This window comes from Eptesicus fuscus, chromosome 7 (genome assembly GCF_027574615.1).
Source record: "Eptesicus fuscus isolate TK198812 chromosome 7, DD_ASM_mEF_20220401, whole genome shotgun sequence".
Taxonomy (NCBI): Eukaryota; Metazoa; Chordata; class Mammalia; order Chiroptera; family Vespertilionidae; genus Eptesicus; species Eptesicus fuscus.
Genome location: NC_072479.1, coordinates 86,080,344 through 86,105,461, shown reverse-complemented (window position 1 = coordinate 86,105,461; position 25,118 = coordinate 86,080,344). Strand labels below are relative to the sequence as shown.

Below are 25,118 nucleotides of genomic sequence, written 5' to 3'. Positions count from 1 at the left end.
ACCCCCTACTGGGGATGTGCCCGCAACCAAGGTACATGCCCTTGACCGGAATCGAACCTGGGACCCTTGAGTCCACAGGCCGACGCTCTATCCACTGAGCCAAACTGGTTTCGACTAGAGTAGGGTTTTTTTTGTTTTGTTTTGTTTTGTATGTGTCTTTTTTAGTATATTTTTATTGATTTTAGAGAGGAAGGGAGAGGTAGAGAGAGATAGAAACATCAATGAGGAGAGAGAATCATTGATCGGCTGCCTCTTGCACACCCCGTACTAGGGACTGAGCCTGCAACCTGGACATGTGCTCTTAAAAGGATTGAACCCGGAACCCTTCAGTCTGCAGGCCAACTCTTTATCCACTGAGCCAAACCAGCTAGGATAGAGTTCTTAAAGGGAAATCTCAGTAGGATATTCATCAGCTTTATGCTGATATACTAAAATAAGGTTTATTCTCTTCATCTGTCCTTGGGAAATGGACAGACATTGGGAAATGCCACTAATTGGATTTCTGCTATCCGTCTCCCTGAATAGAGTGATTTAGGTAATTTGCTCTATGATTGGGGAGGAGAAGTGCAAACCATTCACTTTTAAAGTATCCCTGGTTTATGGAAGACAGGATTTACTAAATGGCTGCAAACTGCTTGGCATCTAGATTTTCTAGGTGGCTGCAAACTACTGTTTAACTATCTGTCTCAGTTTCCCTATTCTGTTTGTTCTGGCTTACTAGCCTGTCTCACAATGGGTCAAGGCTTAAACAAAAAACACACACAAAAAACAAACAAACAAACAAAGAACAGCACCCTACAAACAAACAAAAAACTGAAAGGAGGTGAATGTAATTCTGCCCATGGAGAAGAGAGTACAGAGGTTAAGAAGTGGTACCAAAAACAACTGCTCAGAAGCTTTGACCTGGAGCCATTTTTAGGGGGAAGCTATAAGGGAGAAGAGTATTTTATAAAGAGGAGGAAAAAGGCTGGGAAGTGAGTTAGACAAGTTGGCTTACTTATCAAGAAGAGGAAAACAGGTAAGGAACATAAGAAAACGAGAAATGGCAAAACACAGGAATTTGATCATGCAAAAGAGAAGTGAAAATAAAGCAGGAAACTTCACCTTGCAAGACAGTTAGTCCTGAAGGGGGCAGAAAAGAATTTTCTGGTGAACTGAGGAAGGGTATCAGGAGGAAAGTAAATAAATTTGGAATGTTGGAGGACCAACAGTAAAGTTATGGAGTGAAGAAGGATACAAGAGAGGATAGTGGGATAGAGAAATTTGAGCAACATTGTTATTTAGTTTTCAAAATGGAATAAAATCATGAATTCAGGTCTTCTTTTTAAACATAAAATAGAAAAAGAAATAACACACACACACACACTTCTCTCTTCTGAGAAGAAAATTTGGAACAATTGTTTTAAAATGTTTAATTTGCAATATACACAATACTGGGATTGAGGTGCTTTCTGGTGGGGAATGCTACCTCTCGTTCAATATGCTGTAGGAGGGTCAAGTTTATGAAGACATTTTGACGTGATTCTTGGAAACTCTGTGCCCATGAGATTTCTCTACAGCGGTTACAATATGCATTTAATATGTCTGTCTATATGTCAGTACATTTACTTGTAGAGGCTGAGGAGCAGAGATTACATGCTTTGGGGCTTTTTCTAACATTTTTCTTTAGTAAACTGTGCAAATCCCCTTAAACTAAATTGCTTCTTAGCAGCAAGAATCCAATCCTCAGGTAGTTTTCTCAGCAATATGACAGAAATTCGCTCCCTACAAGTGGTGCTCTATCATATATAACTGGTTATCTCAGATTTCCCTAGCTCCTACTTGAATTCTATTGGCTTTTTAAGAAGGTTACTCAGAAGTTATTCAGATAGAAGGCCCATAATATATAATTTGTCACTTGTAGTGAAATTTTGTTCTATTATATTGTGGACTGTTGTCCATTTAATTAATATAGGCTATTTCCCCCCCCCCCACCCCCACCTTCTAAAGCAGACATATTTGTTGTGAGTTAGATTGCATCTCTAGGCTTCAAGAAATATTAACAATACATTTAAATTTTGAGAATCATAGAATTAAAAGAAACTAATGTACATTAAACCTTCTCCTGTTAAAAGTAGGGGAATTAAACCAGGGCCTAGAGAGGAAACATGACTTATCTGAGGCTACCTAGTTACTGCTAGACCCAGGATAAGAGTGTGGGTTGTCTAAATATTATGCTTCTTTTATTCTTTTTCTATAAACCATTAGGTAAACTTTGCGCCTGCCTGTTTAAAGTCCAGGTCTGAATGCCCTTCTTAGGCCCCAAATGAGGCTATTCCAGAATCTATCTGAATAATAATACCTACAGATTTTGGTAAGAGGTGAGAATGGAAGAGGCAACAACTCACAAAAACTCAGACCAGTGACATGGTTTGACATTAGTCTTCTAATTCACCTGTGGAGGTGGACTAACCCCAATTCTACCAAAAATGAGTAAGAAAATGAGGCTTACTTTCAAGCCCTATTTGCCGACTGGACAACCACATCAACAATTGAATAGGGAATCATGGGTCCAAGTTCTATACCTGGCATACTCCTCTCTTTAGCCTCAGCCTCTGAGCTTAGCAGAAGGCAACATTTGGGGTCTTTATATATTGTTAGTAGGAATGTATAAATATTGGCTCTGGAGAATTTTCTAGGGTTACAAAAATTGTCATGATCTTTTTCATAAAGAGAACCTGCCAAGTAAATGTTATGATAGTCAGCTATAGTTAAAATAAGAGTAAAGAGGACTATAGTTTTATAGACAAAAGGGTAGTTAATATAGGAAACTCTTGTAAGGAAAGTAAATGAAGTTCTATGGCTAGCCAAAATAGACCATGATAATTTCTCTTCCACCCTAAGAACTATCTCAGACAGCTTCAATAGTAAATATTATTAACCTTAAGTTTACTTTCCCTTGAAGTTGCATTTAAACTGCCTAGTCATCATTTATCTACTATGTCTATGATATCGGGAAGCAGTAAAACCATGCAATAATACAGACTTTGTATTGTAAGTACCAAAAATGAGATCAATGTTTCAGTCTGGGTGAAACATCAGGGAGTAGGGGCAAAAGCTAAACATTGCGAAGGGTTTGGTCTAAGAAATACTAATGTATGGGTTAGCTGACAATGGTTAGACAAGGAGTTCCCTCTTCCTGGAGCATTCTCTTCATCCCACCCATACATTTTTTTTTTCTTTTTTCCTTTTCCTTGATGATCACAGACCATTGGGTCTCTGCAAATTTACGTTTTCACAGGGAGGAAGTCTGAAGTAGTTGGAACGCCGGAGTCGCCTTGGGGGCAGACCAGCCATCTGGCGGCAAATCTCATCTAGAAGAGAAGCAGAGCATGATGGGATTAGAATGCGGGAAGATAAAGGGCTGATCTTTTAAGGGGAAGAGAAGACCAGTGTGGTGGAGTGAAAAGGTTGGGGAGGAATAGATCTGAGTTAGAATCACAGCTCTACCACTTATTTGCCACTAGAGACTTACTAGAAAGTTTTCTTAATTTTTCTGAGCTTCAATATCCTTTCTATAAAATAAGCATTAAAATACCTGCCTCAACAGTTTAGTTGTATTAAAATGGAATAATGTATGCAAAGTACCTAGCACAGGTGGTCAGTAAATGTTAGTTTCCTTTCTACACCTAGCTCCCACTTTTTCTAATCATGGACTTTTGAATAACCAAAAAATGAGCTTCAGTCACTCAATAGATACCTAAGTGTTTACTATGTGCAAATAGCTGACTTGACTAAGTCCCCAGAGACCCTTGAAAGTGCCTAGCGTCCCAAATACTCAACCTCAATCTCAAGGTGCTTCCCTTGCAGGTGGCTTGCACAGAGCCAGTGGGGACAAGCAGCAAGTTTCCTCCTCCGAAGTTAAGTACAGCTCTTAGTCAGGAACTCGGCACAAGGCGGGCTGCTTAGTCAGAAGTGGCTTGTCTGTGGTGCACTCACCAACCACAGCCACCTTTGGGGGCAGGCGATGGGGAAGATCAGAAGAATCTTTGTTCCCATCATACATGGTCACTCACTTTCGACCCTCTTAATTGTTTTTATGAAGTCTTTCTACCTTCCTCTACCTCGGAAATTTCACAATGAGCAATATAAAGGGTGCTTGTAAGCGGTGGACTGTTTATAAGGTAGCCAGTTTCTAAATGTCCAATCTATTTCTAATTTAATTAAAGGCCTACTCTAACATCACTGTCTCCAAATTAATGTTTTGTGCAGTTTTTTTGTAGTTACAAACATGGCTGCAGACTAGTAAAATCTACTATAAGTAATGATTGACTTGGCCTTTTTACCTAGAACCCCAGTGAATGATCTTCAAAGCAGCCAGAGCTCTGACTATATACAGGAGAGATTTGGAGTTACTATCTAATTGGAAAGAGATCTGGGGGGTACTTTTTGTAGGGCTATGTTTATGTATTAAGCATGCTGCTTTGCTTAGATTCCTTACTTGGGGTAACTTGGAGGAGAAGGGACTGATGTGAGTTAAGAGTGTGGCCTACAGCCCTCCGCCAAAGCCAGACCTGGGGTCCATTAACATTGTGTCCTTCTTTACCTCATAACTGTCCCTTCCCCCACTACTAACACGGACATCATCTTACCTTTCATAGCTTCATGTTCTTTACAGACAAGACGGGAGCAAATCTCATTATTGATGATGTACATGCGTCGTAAACTGCCATAGTCCCAATGTCATGGTTAAAGGAGGAGACAGAAAGAGGTGTTGAGAAGGGAGAACTATCCAAGGCCTAGGATGCCTTTTCAATTTCTGTATTCCCCACTCTTATCTGAATTTCCTTAAGTATTTCAGAAAATGGTCTTATTCTTCCTAGCGACACTTTGCATACTCTCCCTAGAATCAAGCTTAATACTAACTCCTCCCCACTATTTTCTAACTTCAGACTTGGATCTTTCATTTCAGCCTTTTTTCTATGAGGTGGTAAGTTCAACGTACTTGTGGTGTTTCCCTCATGACTATCCTTCCTCCAGCCCTTGCTTTTATTTTCCCTCTAGCATCTGGACTTGTTAGTCAGCCTGTCCTCTGAATAGCTCAATCCAGAATCCAGGTTCTATTTGGTACTTTCGGTAATAGCTAGAGGATTATGCTAAAATCTTCTGAACCTCCAAAGACTGAAATTCCATAGTGGGAGCTCATTAAATAGTTGCTGACATGAAAACATTATCATGGAAGATGCTTTCTGGGTATTCTGAAACCCCGTACCTGGTAAAGCATAACTGATGAACGCATTGCTTGACTGGCCGATGCACAGAGTAGAGTCTTGTGCAAGCAAATTTTTCATCCCGGCACTCTGAAGAAACCCACACAAAAAAATAGGGAGAAGCATAACAAACATGAGAGATATAAACAAAGGATCAAAAAGATAGAGGAGAAAAAACACACACAAACAATTGGGGGCATCTGTAATACAACAATAAAGATAAAAATTTTTTTTTTAAAGGGGATGGAAGAGGAGAGAAAAAGTGGGAAAAGCATACAAGGTAGTCTCTACAGAAGATCATTGTAAGTTGGGGTATCTCTTTCCTGCTCACCAAAGCAGAGTAATAGGAAATTGACTAAAATGAAATTTAGGTGCTTTCCTACCTGGAAGTAGATGTGGCTAAAATAATGTCTGAGGGGTTTTCTAGGAAAAAGTTCTCCTAATATTATACAGGTGAAATATCAAACAAAAAATGCTGATAATCCCATTCTGAAAAATGGAGGTTCTAAGATGGGTAACTATTTTTCTGTCCCAGTGGTTTTCAACCCTAGCTGCACATCAGAATTATCAATACATTAGAGCAGTGGTTCTCAACCTTTCTAATGTCACGACCCTTTAATACAGTTCCTCATGTTGTGGTGACCCCCAACCATAAAATTATTTTCCTTGCTACTTCATAACTGTAATTTTGCTACTGTTAATGAATCGTAATGTAAATATCTGTGTTTTCCTATGGTCTTAGGCTCTACAGCAGCAGTTCTCAACCTGTGGTCGCGACCCACAGGTTGAGAACTGCTAGCAGGGTCTCCTAAGACCATCGGAAAACACAGATATTTACATTACGATTCATAACAGTAGCAAAATTACAGTTATGAAGTAGCAACGAAAATAATTTTATGGTTGGGGGGTCACCACAACATGAGGAACTGTATTAAAGGGTCGCGGCATTAGAAAGGTTGAGAACCACTGCATTAGAGAAAGCAATTTTAGTCCTGATGTCTATAGTACTATTGAGTACTTGCAGTCAGTTTCCAACCCCGTAACCAAATAAAGTCCAAAGGATTGTTTTAGGATCATGAAGGGGTGGTCAAATTTTTTCACCATGGCTTTTAGGACAGAAGCTCATATAAAAAGGCAGGGATGGAGCTGCGGGAGGAAGAATTAAGGACACTAAAAATAATCTTTGAGAAAATATTGGTAGTAAACTAGAAAATATATACCCTCCAAAGAACAGAGATAAGGAATCCTCTGGATGACAAAAAAAAGCTTAGGAAAAAGATAATCATACCTGAGATGTTTTTATCACTGGGCGAGGCTGGAAGGCAGAAATTTTATTCAGTTATTATTAGTTCTAGAAGTTACTACCTCTGTCATTTACCTCATTTGAGACCCACATGGGGCACCCATGTAGATAAGGAACAAATCCTATATAATAAAACCCTAATATGCAAATCAACCCAACGGCAGAAAGACCAGTTGCTATGGAGCACACTTACCACCAGGGGGCAACGCTCAATGCAGGAGCTACTCCCTGCTGGTTAGTGGGCTCCCACAGGGGGAGTGCCGCTCAGCCAGAAGCTGGGCTGACAGCTGGTGAACACAGCGGCGGTGGTGGAGCCTCTCCCACCTCCATGGCAGGTGGACATCCCCCTAGAGGTCCTGGACTGCAAGATGGCGCAGGCCAGGCTGAGGGACTCCCCCAGTGCACGAATGTTGTGCCCTGGGCCTCTAGTGAGTTAATAACTCTTTAGCAACTTCTAAGGAACAAACAAACCCATAATGGTTTGTTTTGATTCACACAATGGCAGTGATTTAGAAGTTAGGATGGTAAATATGATTTTGCCTTTCTTAGGGAGTTGAAAATTTTATTATATTGAGAGGATTTTGTATTATTGACAATAAACAAATTTAGTAGGGACACAACAAAGAGCCACATGCTCAGAAGAGTTCCATCCTAGAGCTAAAAAGAGAAAAGATTTTTGCTGTAGAAGCTCTTCAAAAAAGAAAATTTCCTCTCTGTAAATCAGATACACTATCATGTATTCTTTGATAACATTTATTCAATAAAGAATAGCAAGGTTCATGGCCATAGCCTAATCTAACCTAGGCACTGGTTAAATATGGGCCTAATTTGAAGAATGGAGAACAAATTAAGGAGCAAGATGGACCTTGAGGGAATTAACTAACTGGGAGTTATCAGTAAAAAATGTGATTGGTAGAGTTGCTAATAGGATATTATAGGAAGTGTGTTAGGTGATTTCATCTATCCCATGGTTTCAGTTCCAAGTTTATACACTGAGAATTCTCAAATTTGTACTTCTAGCCCAGATCTCTCTTCTAAGCTTCAGACCTATAAATCTAGCCACTATGTTATAAAAGACTTAATGGGTTTTTCAAATCCATCCATCCCAATCGGAATTATTTTTTCCAATTCAAATTGTTTTTCAGTGAATAGTAGTACCATCCACACAATAGCCACCATCTACCTGATGGAAAGCTGAACATCATGACAACAGTCTCCTCCCCCTTGCAGCTCACATCCAATTCTCATTATCTTTACCTTAGTTTAGGCCACCATCTTTTTTTAAAAAAAATTATTGATTTCAGCCCCAGCCGGTTTGGCTCAGTGGCTAGAGCGTTGGCCTGTGGACTGAAAGGACCTGGGTTGGATTCCAGTCAAAAGCACATGACCAGGTTGCGAGCTCTATCCCCAGTATGGGGTGTGCAGGTGGCAGCTGATCGATGATTCTTTCTCATCATTGATGTCTCTCTCTCTCTCTCTCTTCTTTCCTCTCTGAAATCAAATGCATGCCTCCTACTGGGGGACGAGTTTGCAACCGGGAATCACCAAGACCTCCTGGTTTACAGATCGAAGCTCAACCATTAAGCCATGCCGACCCGGTCAGGCCACCATCTTTTAACACATTAGTATTTCGACTACCCCAACGTCATCCTCATTGGTTTTCCAATTCATCAGTCTGATTTGAACCTTCCTTTGCATAAACAATACTCTGATTGGTTTTTGTTTCCACCCTAAGCCTTTGCCCACTTTATTTTCATTACCTCTTCCCCTTCTATTTACTTGATTCACTCCTACTTGTCTTCCAAGAAGCATTTTAGACAATGTGCTCTCTAGAAAAGCCTTTCCTAACCCCCAACATTGAATATAGTCAAGGGCTCTTTTTTATCTGTTCACTTGTCTATCTTGTCTATTAGACAAAAAATGTCTAGTAGAAGAAAATTAGTTTTGTTTACCTTTATATCCCTGGCACCTACATAGCAGGTTTTCAGTAAATATTTGCTTAAAATAATGCTAGTTGCGATCTCCTTTTCTCATGTCCTACCACTTATTCCTTGTGGATTTGACCCTAATCACTAAAAAAAAAAATCTCAGTTTTTCCAGTGTGCCAAGCTCTATTTTGCTTTCACATGTTTGAAAAGCTATTTCTTTTGATTGGAACGCACATCCCTTCCATAATTGCCTGGCTTGCTCCAATTCTTCTTTCAAGATTCAGTTTGACCATTACTTCTAGAAAGTTCTTCTTTATCTCCCCTTACATTTCTTTGTTTATATATTTTGTTTTACTCATTTAGTTTTAGAAACGTTAAAAGATCATGGGTTGGTATTTTGTACATCAAACACTTGGCAGAGTTATGCTTGTTAGGGGATCAAAAAAAGTCATTAAATTGAATAAACTGTAACCCTGTGTAGTTAGGATCCTTCACCAGCTGTAATGCCTTCCATCATAGGCTCTGGGGAAAGCCCAGAATGGCCCCGGTGGCCCTGGGATCCCAGATCTGAACTCACCCAGGTCATCTGTGGAAGGCACGATATCAGCCAGAACTGAAAAGGCACAAAACAGCAGGTGTGAGGAGGGCTTTGAATTGGCAAGGGGGAAGGCAGAATTAAGGAGAATGGAAATATTAGGTCAAGGTCAAGGCTATGGCTGAGTTTGTGTATTATGTCCAATGAAATAGAGTTAATTGAAGTAATTGTGAATATTTTTGAAGAATATTTGTCCTATTGACATTACACTAATATGGGGGAGCCTTTATCATTCATGACTTACTTTAACTATTAATCCACTTTGTTTCCTCTTTTTAGAGAACTAGGGGACCTCTTTTTATCCCAGTCACTGAACAACATGCCCACAATTTCTCTATGCCTTTCCCAGAGATAGAAAAAAATATAGGATTAACTCAAGAACTGGAATAAATATTGTGAGAATCATACCATTTTTAAAGAACTGTAGTAAAAGTTACCTGTTTCATCTGTAGAGGGTTCATTTACCAAATCTGCGAAGATAACAACAATGAGAATGAAAAATGCAAGTAGGAAGAGTAGAAAGGGAAGCAGGATAAGGGATGATGGTCTAAAAGGAGGCAATAAAGATTGAGGTGAAAGAATGCGGACTGTGGGGGCAAATGGAAGGGACTTTCACAGAAGGAAATGGAGGAGAGAAAAAGTTTGGGCATGCTTACAGCATCGGTGGCATCTAAGATAGACAATGGAGCTCTGCATGAACTCAGAGTGCCCACCAACCTCTCTTTTAGGCTTTCTTTGTACAGACTGCAGCATCAATCCTTCTATCCCCAATATGAAAGCAAAGAAAGAAACAAAGGAAAACTTACTAGGATCTTCTGTGAATGTTTCTACAGTTCCTGGAGCTAAATAAAAAATCAGAAAACATTTTCTGAGCATTCTTTTTACCCCTCCCAGTAAGTGGAATTGTCTAGCACAGTGGCCAACACAGAGTAAGTATTCCGCAATTGTTTTTCTTTGCTTCCCAGCCTAAGACCTTTCCCAGCTAACCCAAACAAATGTCACTTTCCTATTTTCATGAATATACTCTTGTAGTCCTTGACCTAGAATGTCTTTTTTCCTTTGTCTGTATTATAGAGGAATGAATAAGTTAAACTACATGCCCATCAGATAATCTTCCACAGATACCCCTTTCTCAGTTGGACTTTGGTTAAGCATTAGACTTCAGGAATAATTTCTATTATTTTTATTGTCCTAACAGATGATAATATATTTACATAATCTAAATTAACTATGTGCCAGGCACTGTTTAAGTCACTGTTTATCTTTACCAAAGAGACTGATTTTGCTATTTATAACTTTGATGTAATTGGATATCAGTCTGCTCATATACTTATATACAAGCGTGTTTACAAAAGGTGATGTTGGTAATTTTATGATGCTCAGTGAGAAGCGAGGTGAAGGGAGGGGAGGGGAAATGCCTGTGTTAGTAGACAATGCCTTGTAGGTGATCATTGAAAAGTACAGGCAGAAGGAGAAGGAATAAAAATGGTCCAGGTCTTAAGGTGGAATATATTGGGATAAATAAAGAAAACTGTGTTTAAAACCCTAAATAATAGCATTTCCTAGAACAACTTGTTTTGATTAAAAAAATAACACAGCAGTGTTAATATCTAATAGCAAATATCCCAGCTAGAATGATCCTTCACTGTAGAAAGCTTATAGTCATAATCTATTTTACCCACTAGGGATAAGCAAATTCACACAATTTGGTTTGACTTTTTTTAACTTCAGAGTCTAAACGTCAGATTTAAAGTTAGTGAGAATAGCATTTTAATAAAGTACACCAGAGTTATTGATCATTGTAGTAGAGGAAAAACACAAATAAAGCATTATAAAGGAAATTCCCCTGCTAACTGCTTACCTTATTAAACAAAAATTCCAGACAGAAGAATAATCAGATCTGACAATAGAGCATTTTTATCTTTACTGCTCAGTATAAACTTTCTTCTTTTAGAGCAACTCTTGATAAGAGAAATCCAGGTTTCTTTCAGTCCTACAGGATATTTAAAACACCACTGACCTGAATCATTCCGGAGACTATAAGGGGAGTGGAACCTCTGGAGTGTAGCCCAATCTGGCCCTGTTTCCTTTCTCTCTAGCCATATCCAGTCCAGCCACTCACAGAAACAAAGAGAAGCAGTGAGGGCAAGGGTGTTGAGAGTGTATCCCAGCTGCCTCAGGATTTCAGGGGAAAATACTGCTTCTTTGCATATTCCTCAATTTACCCCCCTTTTCTATGAGCTATCACCATATAAATACTTATCTAGAATTTATGTTCTCTGAAAGAAATCTTTAAGGAGACATTTTCATCTTATTTTATAATATTTCTGATTGAAAAACAACACAAAGTCATATCTATCTATCTATCTATCTATCTATCTATCTATCTATCTATCTATCTATCTATCTACTAGAAGCCCGTGCACGAAGATTCGTGCAATAGACCTTCATTCACCTGGCTGCCTGCACCAGTTTTCCACTGGCACTGGGGACCCAGGCCTTGGCTCTGGCCACCACCTTCTGCCTTCTTTCAGGGTCGGGGCTTGGCCGGCGCCTCCCACCGGCCCCTCCCACCGGCCCCAGTTCCTGCGGTGATGGGGGGCGGGGCAGCATGGGGGCCGCCATGTTTACTGGGTTAATTTGCATAGCACCCTGATTGGCTGTGGGCATAGCGAAGGTATGGTAAATTAGCATATTACTGTTTTATTAGGTAGGATATATAAAAGCCTAAGCGACTGGTCTACTGTTCAACTGGTCGACCTATCTACTGGTCACTATGACATGCACTGACCACCAGGGAGCAGATGCTCAACACAAGAGTTTTTGGTCAGTGCACTCCCACAGCAGGTGCAGCAGGTATAGCAGGGCTGGGATGAGCCTTGGGCTCCTCCCTGGCCACCTGCTGCTTCGAGCACTACTACATCCCTCAGAAGATGTCAGACTGCCGGGATTGGGCTGAAACCAGCAGTTTGATATCCCCTGAGAGGTTGCAGATTGCAAGAGGGTGCAGGGGTTGAGGGACCCCACCAGTGCACAAATCCGTGCACCAGGCCTCTAGTTATAAATAAGGTCCAAGACTGGACCTTACTCGGGCCAATGAGATGAACCCAGATTTTACGTTTTGCTAGCACTGAAATCTGATATAGGTTCAGAAATTTAGGGATTCAGACCTATTTACTCACAACAGAAAAGAAAAGTTTTTGTTGTTGTTTTTATAAATATATTTTATTGATTTTTTTACAGAGAGGAAGGGAGAGGGATAGAGAGTTAGAAACATCGATCAGCTGCCTCCTGCACACCTCCTACTGGGGATGTGCCCGCAATCAAGGTACATGCCCTTGACAGGAATCAAACCTGGGACCTTCCAGTCTGCAGGCTGATGCTCTATCCACTGAGCCAAACCGGTTAGGGCAGAAAAGAAAAGTTTTTATTTCTATATTTTTATTTCCATCCAGAACTCATGATACAAGAAATTATATCATGCCCCAGTGCACACATAAAACTGAAGCAAGTTTAAAGATCATACTTTACTGTTTTAATGTACTTGCATATACTCTATTTTTATTTTAGTCTATCCTTATTCTATAAAAAAATACCAGTTGTGTCCCACTCATTTGATTTTATGACCCATTAATGAGTTACATACTGCCGAAACCGGTTTGGCTCAGTGGATAGAGCATCGGCCTGCGGACTCAAGGATCCCAGGTTCGATTCCGGTCAAGGGCATGTACCTTGGTTGTGGGCACATCCCCAGTAGGGGGTGTGCAAGAGGCAGCTGATCGATGTTTCTCTCTCATCGATGTTTCTAACTCTCTATCCCTCTCTCTTCCTCTCTGTAAAAAATCAATAAAATATATTTAAAAAAATGAGTTACATACTGCTGTGCTCACAAGGGTTGGGAATAGTAAGAGATAAAATTACAAATATGTTGAATGTCTGGAGGAAGAGATAAATTATAACTTTGTTGAATGTCTTGGAATTTCCTTCATTAAGGTGAAGGAAGTGGTTCTTTGGAAGCCAAAACTTTTGAGTTCTGTTCAGTTGTGCCACAACTTGGCTATAGTACTGAACTAATTTCTAATCCTGTCTTTGCATTTTAGTTTCTCCATTGTCACATGGATAGGAAAAAGCTTTCTGTTAGGATTAGTGGGCATTTTCTGAGTGAGATAAGAGAGTACAGAGGAGAGTGTAAGCAAGAGATGGGTATAGAGGAGGTCCTGGGAAAAGAACTGTAGTAAAAGTTACCTGTTTCATCTGTAGAGGGTCCAACTATCAAACCTGCAATGGTAACAACACAGAGAATGAAAAATGCGAGGGAAGCAGGGTAGGGGATGATGGTCTAAAAGGAGGCAAGGAAGATTGAGGTGAAAGAATGTGGACTGTGGGGGCAAACGGAAGGGACTTTCACAGAAGGAAATGGAGGAGAGAAAAAGTTTGGGCATGCTTACAGCATCGGTGGCATCTAAGATAGACAACGGAGCTCTGCATGAACTCAGAGTGCCCACCAACCTCTCTTTTAGGCTTTCTTTGTACAGACTGCAGCATCAATCCTTCTATCCCCAATATGAAAGCAAAGAAAGAAACAAAGGAAAACTTACTAGGTTCTTCTGTTAATGCTTCTTGAGTTGCTGGAGCGAAATAAAAAATCAGAAAACATTTTCTGAGTATTTTTTCCCCCCTGAGCATCCTTTTTACCCCTCCCAGTAAGTGAAATTGTCTAGCATAGTGGCCAACACAGAGTAAATATTCCACAATTGCTTTTCTTTGTTTGTTTCCCAGTCTAAGTCCTTTCCCCACTAACCCAAACAAATGTCACTTTCCTATTTTCTTTTCTTTTTCTTTTTTTTTATTAAGGTATTATATGTGTACATATCTTACCATTGCCCTCCCCCCACCCTCACTTTCCTATTTTCATGAATATACTCTTGTAGTCCTTGACCTAGAATGTCTTTTATCCTTTGTCTGTATTATAGAGGAATGAATAAGTTTAACTACATGCCCATCAGATAATCTTCCACAGACACCCCTTTATCCGTTGGACTTTGATTAAGCATTAGGCTTCAGGAATAATTTCTATTATTTTTATTGTCCTAAGAGATGATAATACATTTACATAATCTAAGTTAAGTATGTGCCAGGCACTGTTTTTTTTTTTTTTTAAATACATATTTTATTGATTTTTTACAGAGAGGAAGGGAGAGGGACAGAGAGCTAGAACCATCTATGAGAGAGAAACATCAACCAGCCACCTCCTGCACACCCCCCACTGGGGATGTGCCCGCATCCAATGTACATGCCCTTGACCGGAATCGAACCCGGGACCCCCCAGTCCGAAGACCGACGCTCTATCCACTGAGCCAAACCGGTTTTGGCCCAGGCACTGTTTAAGTCCCTGTTTTTACAGATGATAAAACTGAGCACCAGAAGAATAAATAATTTACACAAGGTCATAGAGCTTGCTCGTAAGTACAATGGATTGGTGACCTTCTTGCATGCTTACTCAAAATGAAAATTATCTTTACCAAAGACACTGATTTTGCTGTTTATAACTTTGATGTAATTGGATATCAGTCTGCTCATCCTACCTAATAAAAGAGTAATATGCTAATTGACCATACCTTCGCTATGCCCACAGCCAATCAGGGCACTATGCAAATTAACACAGTAAAGATGGCGGCCCCCACGCGCTGCCCCGCCCCCCATCACTGAGCCACTGACGGACCCAGGCCGGCGGGAGGCACGGGGCATCCCGCTGCTTCAATCGCTGAGCCACTGACCTACCCGGGCCGGCAGGAGGCGCCCAGATTGCAACTGGCGGCGCGGGGCTGGCAAGAGGCACCCAGATCGCGGCTGGCGGCGTACGGCGGACAGCGCCCGCCCCACGCCGCTGCTGCCCAGGGCCAAGCCCCAACCCTGAAAGAAGGCAGAAGGCGGTGGCCAGAGCCAAGGCCTGGGTCCCCGGTGCCAGTGGAAAACTGGTGCAGGCAGCCAGGTGAATGAAGGTCTATTGCACGAATCTTCGTGCAATGGGCTTCTAGTATGCTTATATACAAGCGTGTTTACAAAAGGTGATGTTGGTAATTTTATGATGCTCAGTGAGAAGCGAGGTGAAGGGAGGGGAGGGGAAATGCCTGTGTTAGTAGACAATGCCTTATAGGTGATCATTGAAAAGTACAGGCAGGAGGAGAAGGAATAAAAATGGCCCAGGTCTTAAGGTGGAATCTATTGGGATAAATAAAGAAACTGTATTTAAAACCATAGATAATAGCATTTCCTAGAACAACTTGTTTTGATTAAAAAAATAACACAGCAGTGTTAATATCTAATAGCAAATATCCCAGCTAGAATGATCCTTCACTGTAGAAAGCTTATAGTCATAATCTATTTTACCCACCAGGGGTCAGCAAATTCACATAATTTGGTTTGACTTTTTTTTAAATTCGGAGTCTAAACGTCAGATTTAAAGTTAGTGAGAATAACATTTTAATAAAGTACACCAGAGTTATTGATCATTGTAGTAGAGGAAAAACAAATAAAGCATTATAAAGGAATTTCCCCTGCTAACAGCTTACCTCATTTAAAAAAATCCCAGACAGAAGAATAATCAGATCTGACAATAGAGCATTTTTATCTTTACTGCTCAGTATAAACTTTCTTCTTTTAGAGCAACTCTTGATAAGAGGAATCCAGGTTTCTTTCAGTCCTACAGGATATTTAAAACACCACTGACCTGAATCATTCCGGAGACTATAAGGGGAGTGGAACCTCTGGAGTGTAGCCCAATCTGGCCCTGTTTCCTTTCTCTCTAGCCATATCCAGTCCAGCCACTCACAGAAACAAAGAGAAGCAGTGAGGGCAAGGGTGTTGAGAGTGTATCCCAGCTGCCTCAGGATTTCAGGGGAAAATACTGCTTCTTTGCATATTCCTCAATTTACCCCCCTTTTCCATGAGCTATCACCATATAAATACTTATCTAGAATTTATATTCTCTGAAAGAAATCTTTAAGGAGACATTTTCATCGTATAATATTTCTGATAGAAAAACAAAACAAAGTCATAAATATTTATATATACAAAAGCCTAAGTGACCAGGGGGCAGACGCTCAATGCAGGAGCTTCCCCCTGATGGTCAGTGCACTCCCACAGCAGGTGCAGCGGGGCTGGGATTAGCGGGAGTGGCCAGGTACCCAGCCTCGGGCTCCTCCCTGGCCACCTGCCGCTTTGCAAACTACTACATCCCTCAGGGGATGTCAGACTGCTGGAGATCGGGCTGAAACCAGCAGTCCGACATGTCCTGAGGGGTCGCAGATTGCAACAGAGTGCAGGCCAGGCTGAGGGACCCCACCAGTGCACAAATCCGTGAACCAGGCCTCTAGTTGTAAGATAAGATCCAAGACTGGACCTTACCCGGGCCAAAGAAATGAATCCAGGTTTTTCCTTTTGCTAGCACTGAAATCTGATATAGGTTCAGAAATTTTAGGGATTCAGACCTATTTACTCACAACAGAAAAGAGAAGTTTTTATTTCTATATTTTTATCTTCCATCCAGAACTCATGATATAAGAAGTTATATCATGCCTCAGTGCACACATAAAACTGAAACAAGTTTAAAGATAATACTTTACTGTTTCAATGGACTTGCATGTACTCTATTTTTATTTTAGTCTACCCTAATTCTATAAAAATACCAGTTGTGACCCACTCATATTATTTTATGACCCATTAATGAGTTACATACTGCTGTGCTCACAAGGGTTGGGAATAGTAAGAGATAAATTATAATTTTGTTGAATATCTTGGAATTTCCTTCATTAGGGTGAAGGAAGTGGTCCTTTGGATGCCAAAACTTTTGAGTTCTGTTCACTTGTGCCACAACTTGGCTATAGTACTGATATAATTTCTAATCCTGTCTTTGCATTTTAGTTTCTCCATTGTCATATAGATAAGAAAAAGCTTTCTGTTAGGATTAGTGGGCATTTTCTGGGTGAGATAAGAGGTATACAGAGGAGAGTGTAAGCAAGAGATGAGTATAGAGGAGGTCCTAGGAAAAGTGTTTCCATAGATTAAAAAAAAAAAAAGACAAGAAGATTTTATGAATGGGATGATAGGATTAGGGAAACTGGTGAATTAGATCCTATTTCCTACACTGTGGCAACATATCTCTGTTGTACTACAGATTCTTTAATTCTGACCATTCATTTACATAACCTCAACAAAGCCCAGATCCAAAAGTTCACCTACCTTCTTGACCACTGACCCCTAGAGGTGTCCAGTCTGTACCAAAGGAAAGAGAAAAGGGATGTGAGTGACTCCAGCTCTATACCCCCAAAAAGCTTTAAATTTTTTTTAAAAAAATATATTTTATTGATTTATTACAGAGAGGAAGGGAGAGGGACAGAGAGTTAGAAACACCGATGAGAGAGAAACATCGATCAGCTGCCTCCTGCACACCCCGCACTGGGGATGTGTCCGCAACCAAGGTACATGCCCTTGACTGGAATCGACCTTGGGACCCCTCAGTCTGCAGGCCGATGCTCTATCCACTGAGCCAAACCGGTTAGGCCTAAATTTTTTTTTTAAAAAAATTGATTTCTGGACAAGGGCATATGCCCTTGACCAGAATGGAACCCGGGACCCTTTAGTCCGCAGGCCAACACTTTATTCACTGAGCCAAACCAGCTAGGGCCCCAAAAAGCTTTTATAAAATGAACCAGAAAATGATGGGGAAATGGTTGTACTTTATCTTTCTGTTCTATTTTTATATGGTTCAATACAAAATTACTCAGATCATTAGTGCTACACACAAATGTGGAAACACTTAAGCAAGACAACAAATTCCTGAGAACAAACCCCTGCTCTGTTATACCCTGACTCAGCATGCCCTGTTGCCCTCATTCCCAGCCAGAAGGAATAGGGTCCTGTTCCACAGAGAGAGCCAGTAGCAATTCTACCCTGTCCTGTCCTTCTATGCCCACAGCCATCCCACTAGCTACACTACTGTACAAGCCAAAAAGATTATTTTCTCACAGTCTGTATGTGGCAGAATGAGAAAAATAGAGTAGGATTTTTTTTTAAATCCAAGGTTTATTTTCCATGACTAAACTTCTAGCCAGCTTCTGTGAAATCTGTGAAGATCATTTTACTTTTGTATATAGATTTGGCACATATTTTTGCTGTGCAAGTGAATATACTTGTGTGTATGCTGGTGCTAGTGTTTGGTATGTGTTGCTGTTTTTCTACAGGGTTTAAATTTGGTCTACTTCATTATTAGGTGGTCTGTACATGTGTGTGTGTGTCAGCTTCTTTTTCCCTTGATATTTGTGTACTTGGGCATTTACATGTGTGAGCCTCTTTTGGTAATACGCATTTGTATGTATTTCACCTTAATTTCATAATTCTCAGGATACCTTTTCCTAAGTCTGAGGTCATCTCTCTCCATATCTCTGCCTTTAAAAAACCCCACTCAAATCTATTCCGTTCTTCTCTTTCATAGCAATTCTAGAACTCAAGAGCAAGCATTTCTCTCCCAATTCCCCTCCAACCTCCTTCCATTCCACTCTGTAACACACACCTCCAGACACGTGTAGAGCTGAGGAGCTAGCATCTTAGGGAGAAAAGAATAAAGGTAGGGACTCACCTGAGGGAATGATGAGTGCAGTGAGAAATAGCAGCACCTTGGGTCCAAAGAGCAGCATATCTAACAGGGACGGTGGGGAGAGGAGAGATTGTAACGCTCAGGGACACATCAGCATTTCAGTTCCAGGAAAGGATGTCTGTGGCCCACATCTCTGTCTTCCCAGGACCTTTCCTGGTCTCCCATATCACTCAAACCCTTTCCCTCTTTGTATCTTTCACCCGACATTTATTTCTCAATTCGAATTCTATTCTTTGGTCACTTACCATTATTTTCACTCTCCTTATTCTTTTCTACTAAGTCAGAGGACATTTTATATGCTGAATGGTCCATGTTTGCCCCTGCCCGGTGGTCTCTTTCACCCCTAGGGTCTGATCTCCTTCTCTTTTGGTATCTGTGACTTGATTATGTCATCTGCTCACCTTGGTGTCTTCTTTCATTTGAATTTTGTGGCTAATTGAGATGTCTGCTCAATTTTAAATTGTCCAATGAGATTCCCAATTGCTCCCCTCCAGTCCTTCAATGTATACACACATACATACACGTATGCACACACACACACACACACACACACACACACACATACACACTCCTGTTTATTTAGGGTTTTATACAATGAAACAACTCACTGTCTATGGTCCTCTGCTCTTTCCACCGAGTCCTTTGGCTGCTGACTGTGTCTCTCTCCTTCTCACGCTATTCCTACTTTGGCCGGAGAATAAGATGAACAGGGCCACTCCCTGGGAAGGACTTCAAATTTGGCCTCCTGAAACAATGAGATGAGGGAGAGCGAGAGAGAAAGAGAAGAGAGAGAGAGAGAGAGAGAGAGAGAGAGAGAGAGAGGCAGGCTAGAGGAGTGTAATGAGGCAATGAGGCTGAAATGAGAAGGGGGATGGGAATTTGTAGTCACTCACACCCTCATTCCAAAGGTTATTACCACATTGGTGATAGATACTGCTGCTCACTAGAAGGGTTGGCCAAAGCCCACATATGCCTTTCTTCCAGGAGCCTATTTTCCCTCTTGCAATCTGGCCTTGGCACCCTCCCCCCCATTCCCTGGGTTCCTTCTTACCTAATCGATTCTATCTCATCCTTGGAATGTTTTTCTGCACATCACCAGAAAATGTTCCTATCTCTGACTCTCTTCCATGTTTGAATCATTTTTGCATCTTCCTTTCTCATTTTTGTTCTTTTTGGACATTCATCTCTTCAAGACCAACAAATTCCCTTGTATCCCTATATTTTTCTTCTTTCTGTGCCTCTTTCTTGACCCACTCATTCAGAATCTTGTTGTTGTTGTTTTATTCCTCTAGAAATCCCATTTATTCCCACATCCAAGCCAAAACAGACACCACATGAGTTTTGTCCAAGAGGAGGGCTGTCTGTCTTAGGGTTCGAAAAAGTTGAGGGAAACGGTGCCCTCTAAATCATTTTGGAATGTGGAGCAGCTCTGTGGGAGGAGATGCCAGCTGTATTTGGTCTTTGGCTTTGTCTAAGTTTATGCTAAGAATCTTGGTGTCTGGAATCTTAAGGACAAAATGCCATCAGAAGCCCAAAGAAAACCGAGGGCCAAGTTTATGTTTGTTCTGCCTGACTTACTCTTTGCCAGTGCTTTTCCTCACATCATGTAATATGTAGATAACTGCCAGGGCTGACCAGCAGACCCTGAGCGACGGATGAACAGATTGCTCTGACACACGTTTCTATGAAAGAGAGGGCTAAGGGACTGTTTTACTTTAGAAGTAAAAAGCAGTCCTGTTCACCTGCCTTCTTAGGCTTTTATTGTCACAACAGCTTGAACTAAAATTAACTTCTAGATACAATCAGCAGGGTAAGTATCCTTGAGAAAGTATATGCTTCTATAAGGTCCGGTCTTTAAAGACTAAACATAGAGATTCTAACAAAACACCCCGGGAGGCCCAACTTGTTTGGAAAAGCCAAGATAGGGGCTTCCACCTTTGGCAAGGTGCCCCCCCCCCCTCCCAGAGGCCCCCGGCCTTTCAGAGAATCCTCCTTACAGACATTCCAACCAAGTCCCATGCTTCCCCACAGATAACACTTTCTCAGATCCAGGAGTTTTATTAAAAACGTTTGTATTTGCTTTTATTCATAGAAACCCTAGTGGTTAGACCATAAAATATCTCCACTTTAGAGAGAATCAACTTGAATTATAGAAACTCAAAAAGGAGGAGTGGTTAATGTTATGTGCACTAGAATTGTCAAATGTCAAGGCATCTGTTAACTCCTGTAGTCTACACTGTGTATCTCTCTGAGCTAACTTAGAGAAGAGTACAGATGGACACAGAGCAGATTGTATTAACAAATTACAGACTAGAGGAAAGGAAGGTAAAGGAAGGGAGGAGGGAGTGAGGGAAGAAAGAAGAAAGATAACTAGCTGTCTAGCTGGAAGGAAGGGAGAGCAATGGATATAATGAGAAATAAGTGAATAGCACCTCTGACTCCTCTGAAGGAACTGTGTGTCACTTTTGAGATACATGTATTCTGGTGAGTCCCTAGAACAAATCTGAGTACAAACCCAGCTCTGTCCTCATCTGCTTGGCCCAGAACTTGCTCTCCTTCCATCTGCTCTGCAGTGAGGGTGCAGAGGCTGGAAAACAGATGTGATTCTAGTCTGGGGAGAGTCACAGTGGGGAAAGGCAGGGGGTGTTGATGGGGGGAAAAACAAAAAAGCAGATGCAAAGCAGACAATCTGAGGCAGGTCATATAATAAAGAGCCTAGAGCAACAATCATGTTTTCCATGAAGCTCAGACAGATGGAGAAACTGAACTCAGGCCAATCATTTGGCAGGGAGAGCAATGACCTCAATGTGCTGGCCTAGCTAGAGACTGGAGTGCAGGAAAGCCTCCCCAGGCAGTAGGAGGGGGCACTCTCCTGGGGTCCTGGGAGGGAGTCTGAAGTTAGGTCAGTGAAAATGGAACAGAATGTTTAGAGCAGGGCAGAAGAAGAAGGCAGACAGGGAGAAAGGGAAAGGAGACGAAGCAAGGCAAGAACTGGCTGAAGAACAGAAACCACCATCTATTCTTGGGCTTAATCAGCATGCAGAAGTGCAGTTGGTTTTAAAGTAGTTTGGCTAATTTTTTTTTCCCCTTCACGGCAGCTCCCCATTTATTTTTAGAGCCCAGGCTTGGATCCCCAGGTTCGGAGAACCTCCGATTTACTTTGCCCAAGGTGATTTGGTCAGCCTCTGTTCTATCACATTATCAGTTTATCATGGAATTACATGATAATCAGCATCAGTGGTCAAAAATGAGCAGCTGCCATTCACAGATGTGAACCTATAATTTTCCGAGGTTCTCGCTGACACTGGGGAAGAGGCCTCGGGGCAGCAGAGCTCCCATTAGACACAGGCTGGTTCTCTAATGGGCAGAGAACACATTCTCCAGCAACAGGGAAGTCCTCCACAGAAATGACTGGCAGGTGCACAAGTGACTTAATGAAGGCAACCTGATGTTTGCGTTACCTAGGAAAATTTTAGTTTTCTCAAAAGGTCTCCAAGCAATGGGAGATGGAGCAAAGTGCAAAGGAAGAGAAGGGAGGCAAAGATACAAGACAGCACACTGGATTTATTCATCTGTTTATTGGACTGTAAGAATACACCCATTAGTTGAAGGCCTCTGGGCAAATGTACAGAAACGTTATTACTACAGTCCAATCCAACTAAATTAAATCCAGGGCCCAAACAGACACACAAAAATATTCCATAAAAGGAAGGAAAAGAAGGGAGGAGGGTTTATATGAGGTGGGGGAGGGGGAGGGAGGGAAGAGAAAGCAGCGTGCATAGAGGAATGAAGCAACAGAGTAGAGACAGCCAAACCTAAAAGATGGCCTCACCACAGGATTTAGAGGCAGCCAACCTATGTCCTCAGAAAACTTGGGCAAGGGAGAACTTTCTGCTTCTTAGCACCCCAGACCTGTTATAACACACTGTTCTTCATGCCTCTGAACATGACACTTTCTGTCCCTTTCTTTCTGTGATATCCTTTTCCCAACTCTGGTCACTAAATGCTTATATGGACATGACAACCCAGCTTAGTGCTGCCTCTTCCCAGAAACCTTTCCTGACCTCCTTGCTTCTGAAGGATTAACAATCCCCTCTACCGAGGGACCTCTTTGTTTTTATAATTATGCCATCAGCTTTATTATTTACTAGAGGCCTGGTGCACGAAATCGTGCACTGGGGTGGGGGTGGGGTTCCCTCAGCCCGGCCTGTGCCCTCTCGCAGTCTGGGACCCCTTGCTCTTACCACCCACCTGCTGGCTCCTTACCACTGGGCTCACTGCTCCTTAGCACTGCTGTGGAGGCGGGAGAGGCTCCCGCCACTGCTGCTGTGCTCGCCAGCCTTGAGCCCGGCTTCTGGCTGAGCGGCGCTCCTCCTGTGGGAGCGCACTGACCACCAGGGGGCAGCTCCTGCGTTGAGCGTCTGCCCCCGGTGGTCAGTGCGCATCATAGTGACAGGTCGTTCCAGTCATTCCGCCGTAACAGTTGCTTAGGCTTTTATTATATAGATTTTACATATTCGAATTTCGGATTAGACTGAGAGTTCCTTGATAGCAGAGGCTCAGTTTTACTCATCTCTAGCTGACAGAACGATCAGTACTTAACTCAAAATTTCAACATTTGAATTGAGTTGAGATGAAGACTTGAAATAGTAACTTTCTATTTCGAGACAGAAACATTCAAAAACTGAGTCAAATGCAAAGAAGTAGAGGATCAAGTTCTAAAGAAGAAAGTAATTTGAGAGCACAGCAAGTGGAACAACTAGCCAACGCATTGAAGTGTGATAGGAGGGGAACAGAAGGAAGGGAACTAGGCAGAGGAAGTGAGCAAGTTATTCCAGGAACAACGGGATTTTATTTATTTCTTTTTTAACTGAGGATTTTAGCACGAAGGCTGTAATTAAAATCAGTGCATGTAAAACATATGTAACTTATACCTGCAATAATTAGTGCTTTTTAAAATATATATATATTTTATTGATTTCAGAGAGGAAAGAGAGAGGGAGAGATAGAAACATCAATGATGTGAGAGAATCATTGATTGGCTGCCTCTTGCATGCTCCCTACTGGGGATCCAGCCTGCAACCCAGGCATGTGCCCTTGGCCGGAATCGAACCTGGGACCTTTCAGTTCACAGGCTGACACTCTATCCACTGAGCCAAACCAGCTAGGGCAATAATTAGTGCTTTTGTCTCATTCTGCATGGTGTACATTTTCTGGTTGTCTTGCATTGTTACACCCACATTCCCTTGACCATGCAAATGTAAAATGCTTGGTCCAAGTTAAGGATTCTGTTTAAGGTTCCTGAAATAGCACCTACAACAAAAATTTCGAATAACTGATAAAACTGGCTACACACAAACAAAATAGGACAAATACTATAAATTCATTAACAGGAAGAAAATCTCCACCTTCCCTTGCAAGTCATAAACAAACCACGAAAACAGAAAGCCTGGAATTTGCAAATATGGAGGAAAAAAAAAAAACAGGAAAATTTATGTTTACATAATTATTAATTCGTATAATTGTTAAGAAATAATAATAGCAGCTAATAAAATTATTCAATTTAGTACATTTATGTGATTAGTATATATTTATATTTTGTATAGATTATATGTGCTAGGCACAATGATCCCTACCTCCTATTCTTTACCCCCTTGTGTAATTCTCGCCCCCTGAGTGCAGGATGAATTTAGGGACCACTAGCAAATAGAATGCAGCAGAGACGATGTGGTGTATCTTCCCAGATTAGATAACAGAGACTGGCTTCTAGTTCTGGGCTTCTCTCCTGATCCCTTGCTTGCTTGTTTGCTCTGAACAAAACCAGCTGCCACAATGTGAGCTACTCTATAGGAACGCCCATGTGGTAAGAATAAAACCAAAGGCACCTAAGGCCCGTCAAAAGCCATGTGAATGAACTTGGAAGTGGATACTCTCTGTTGGGTCTTGAGGAGAAGAAGACTGGGGGGCTGAGTGAAAAAGGTGAAGGGACTAAGGAAAAACAAAAAACAAAAACAAGCTCAGAGACAGATAACAGTTAGGTGATTACCAGAAAGAAAAGCAGGTGCGGGGAGGTAGGAGAGGGTAAAGGGGGGATAAATGGTGGTGGAAGGAGACTTGACTTTGGGTGGGGAACACATTGCAATATTCAGATGATGTATTACAGAATTGTACACCTGAACCCTATATAATTTGTTTTTGTTGTTGTTAATCCTCACCCGAGGATATTCTTTCCATTGATTTTTAGAGAGAGAGTGGAAGGGATGGGTTGAGACAGAGATGTCTGGGCCAATGTTCTAACCACTGAACACAACAGCCAGGGCTGAAACCTATATAATTTTATTAACCAATGTTACCCCAATAAATTCAATAAAAAAAAAAGAGATTTGCT

At 41.4% G+C, this 25,118-nt stretch overlaps 1 protein-coding gene across 6 annotated transcripts; it reads right to left on the bottom strand.

The window, feature by feature from the left end:
- Positions 1-1,387: 1,387 nt before the first annotated feature.
- MFAP5 (microfibril associated protein 5) lies at positions 1,388-19,506 on the bottom strand. 6 transcript variants are annotated; one of them, XM_054719304.1, is made up of 12 exons: positions 19,339-19,506; positions 18,713-18,772; positions 17,317-17,349; positions 13,674-13,703; positions 13,321-13,365; positions 9,882-9,917; positions 9,513-9,545; positions 9,058-9,093; positions 6,538-6,564; positions 5,252-5,339; positions 4,632-4,705; positions 1,388-3,353 (listed from the first exon to the last, which is right to left on the bottom strand). In XM_054719304.1, exons 2-12 carry the CDS (start codon positions 18,768-18,770, stop codon positions 3,241-3,243), a joined length of 573 nt encoding a protein of 190 aa, XP_054575279.1. In that variant the 5' UTR covers positions 18,771-18,772; positions 19,339-19,506; the 3' UTR covers positions 1,388-3,240. The 6 variants fall into 6 exon arrangements, with proteins under 6 accessions (XP_054575279.1, XP_054575280.1, XP_054575282.1 ...); XM_054719305.1 differs by having other exon boundaries at positions 13,321-13,353; XM_054719307.1 differs by lacking the exons at positions 13,321-13,365; positions 13,674-13,703.
- Positions 19,507-25,118: the final 5,612 nt, after the last annotated feature.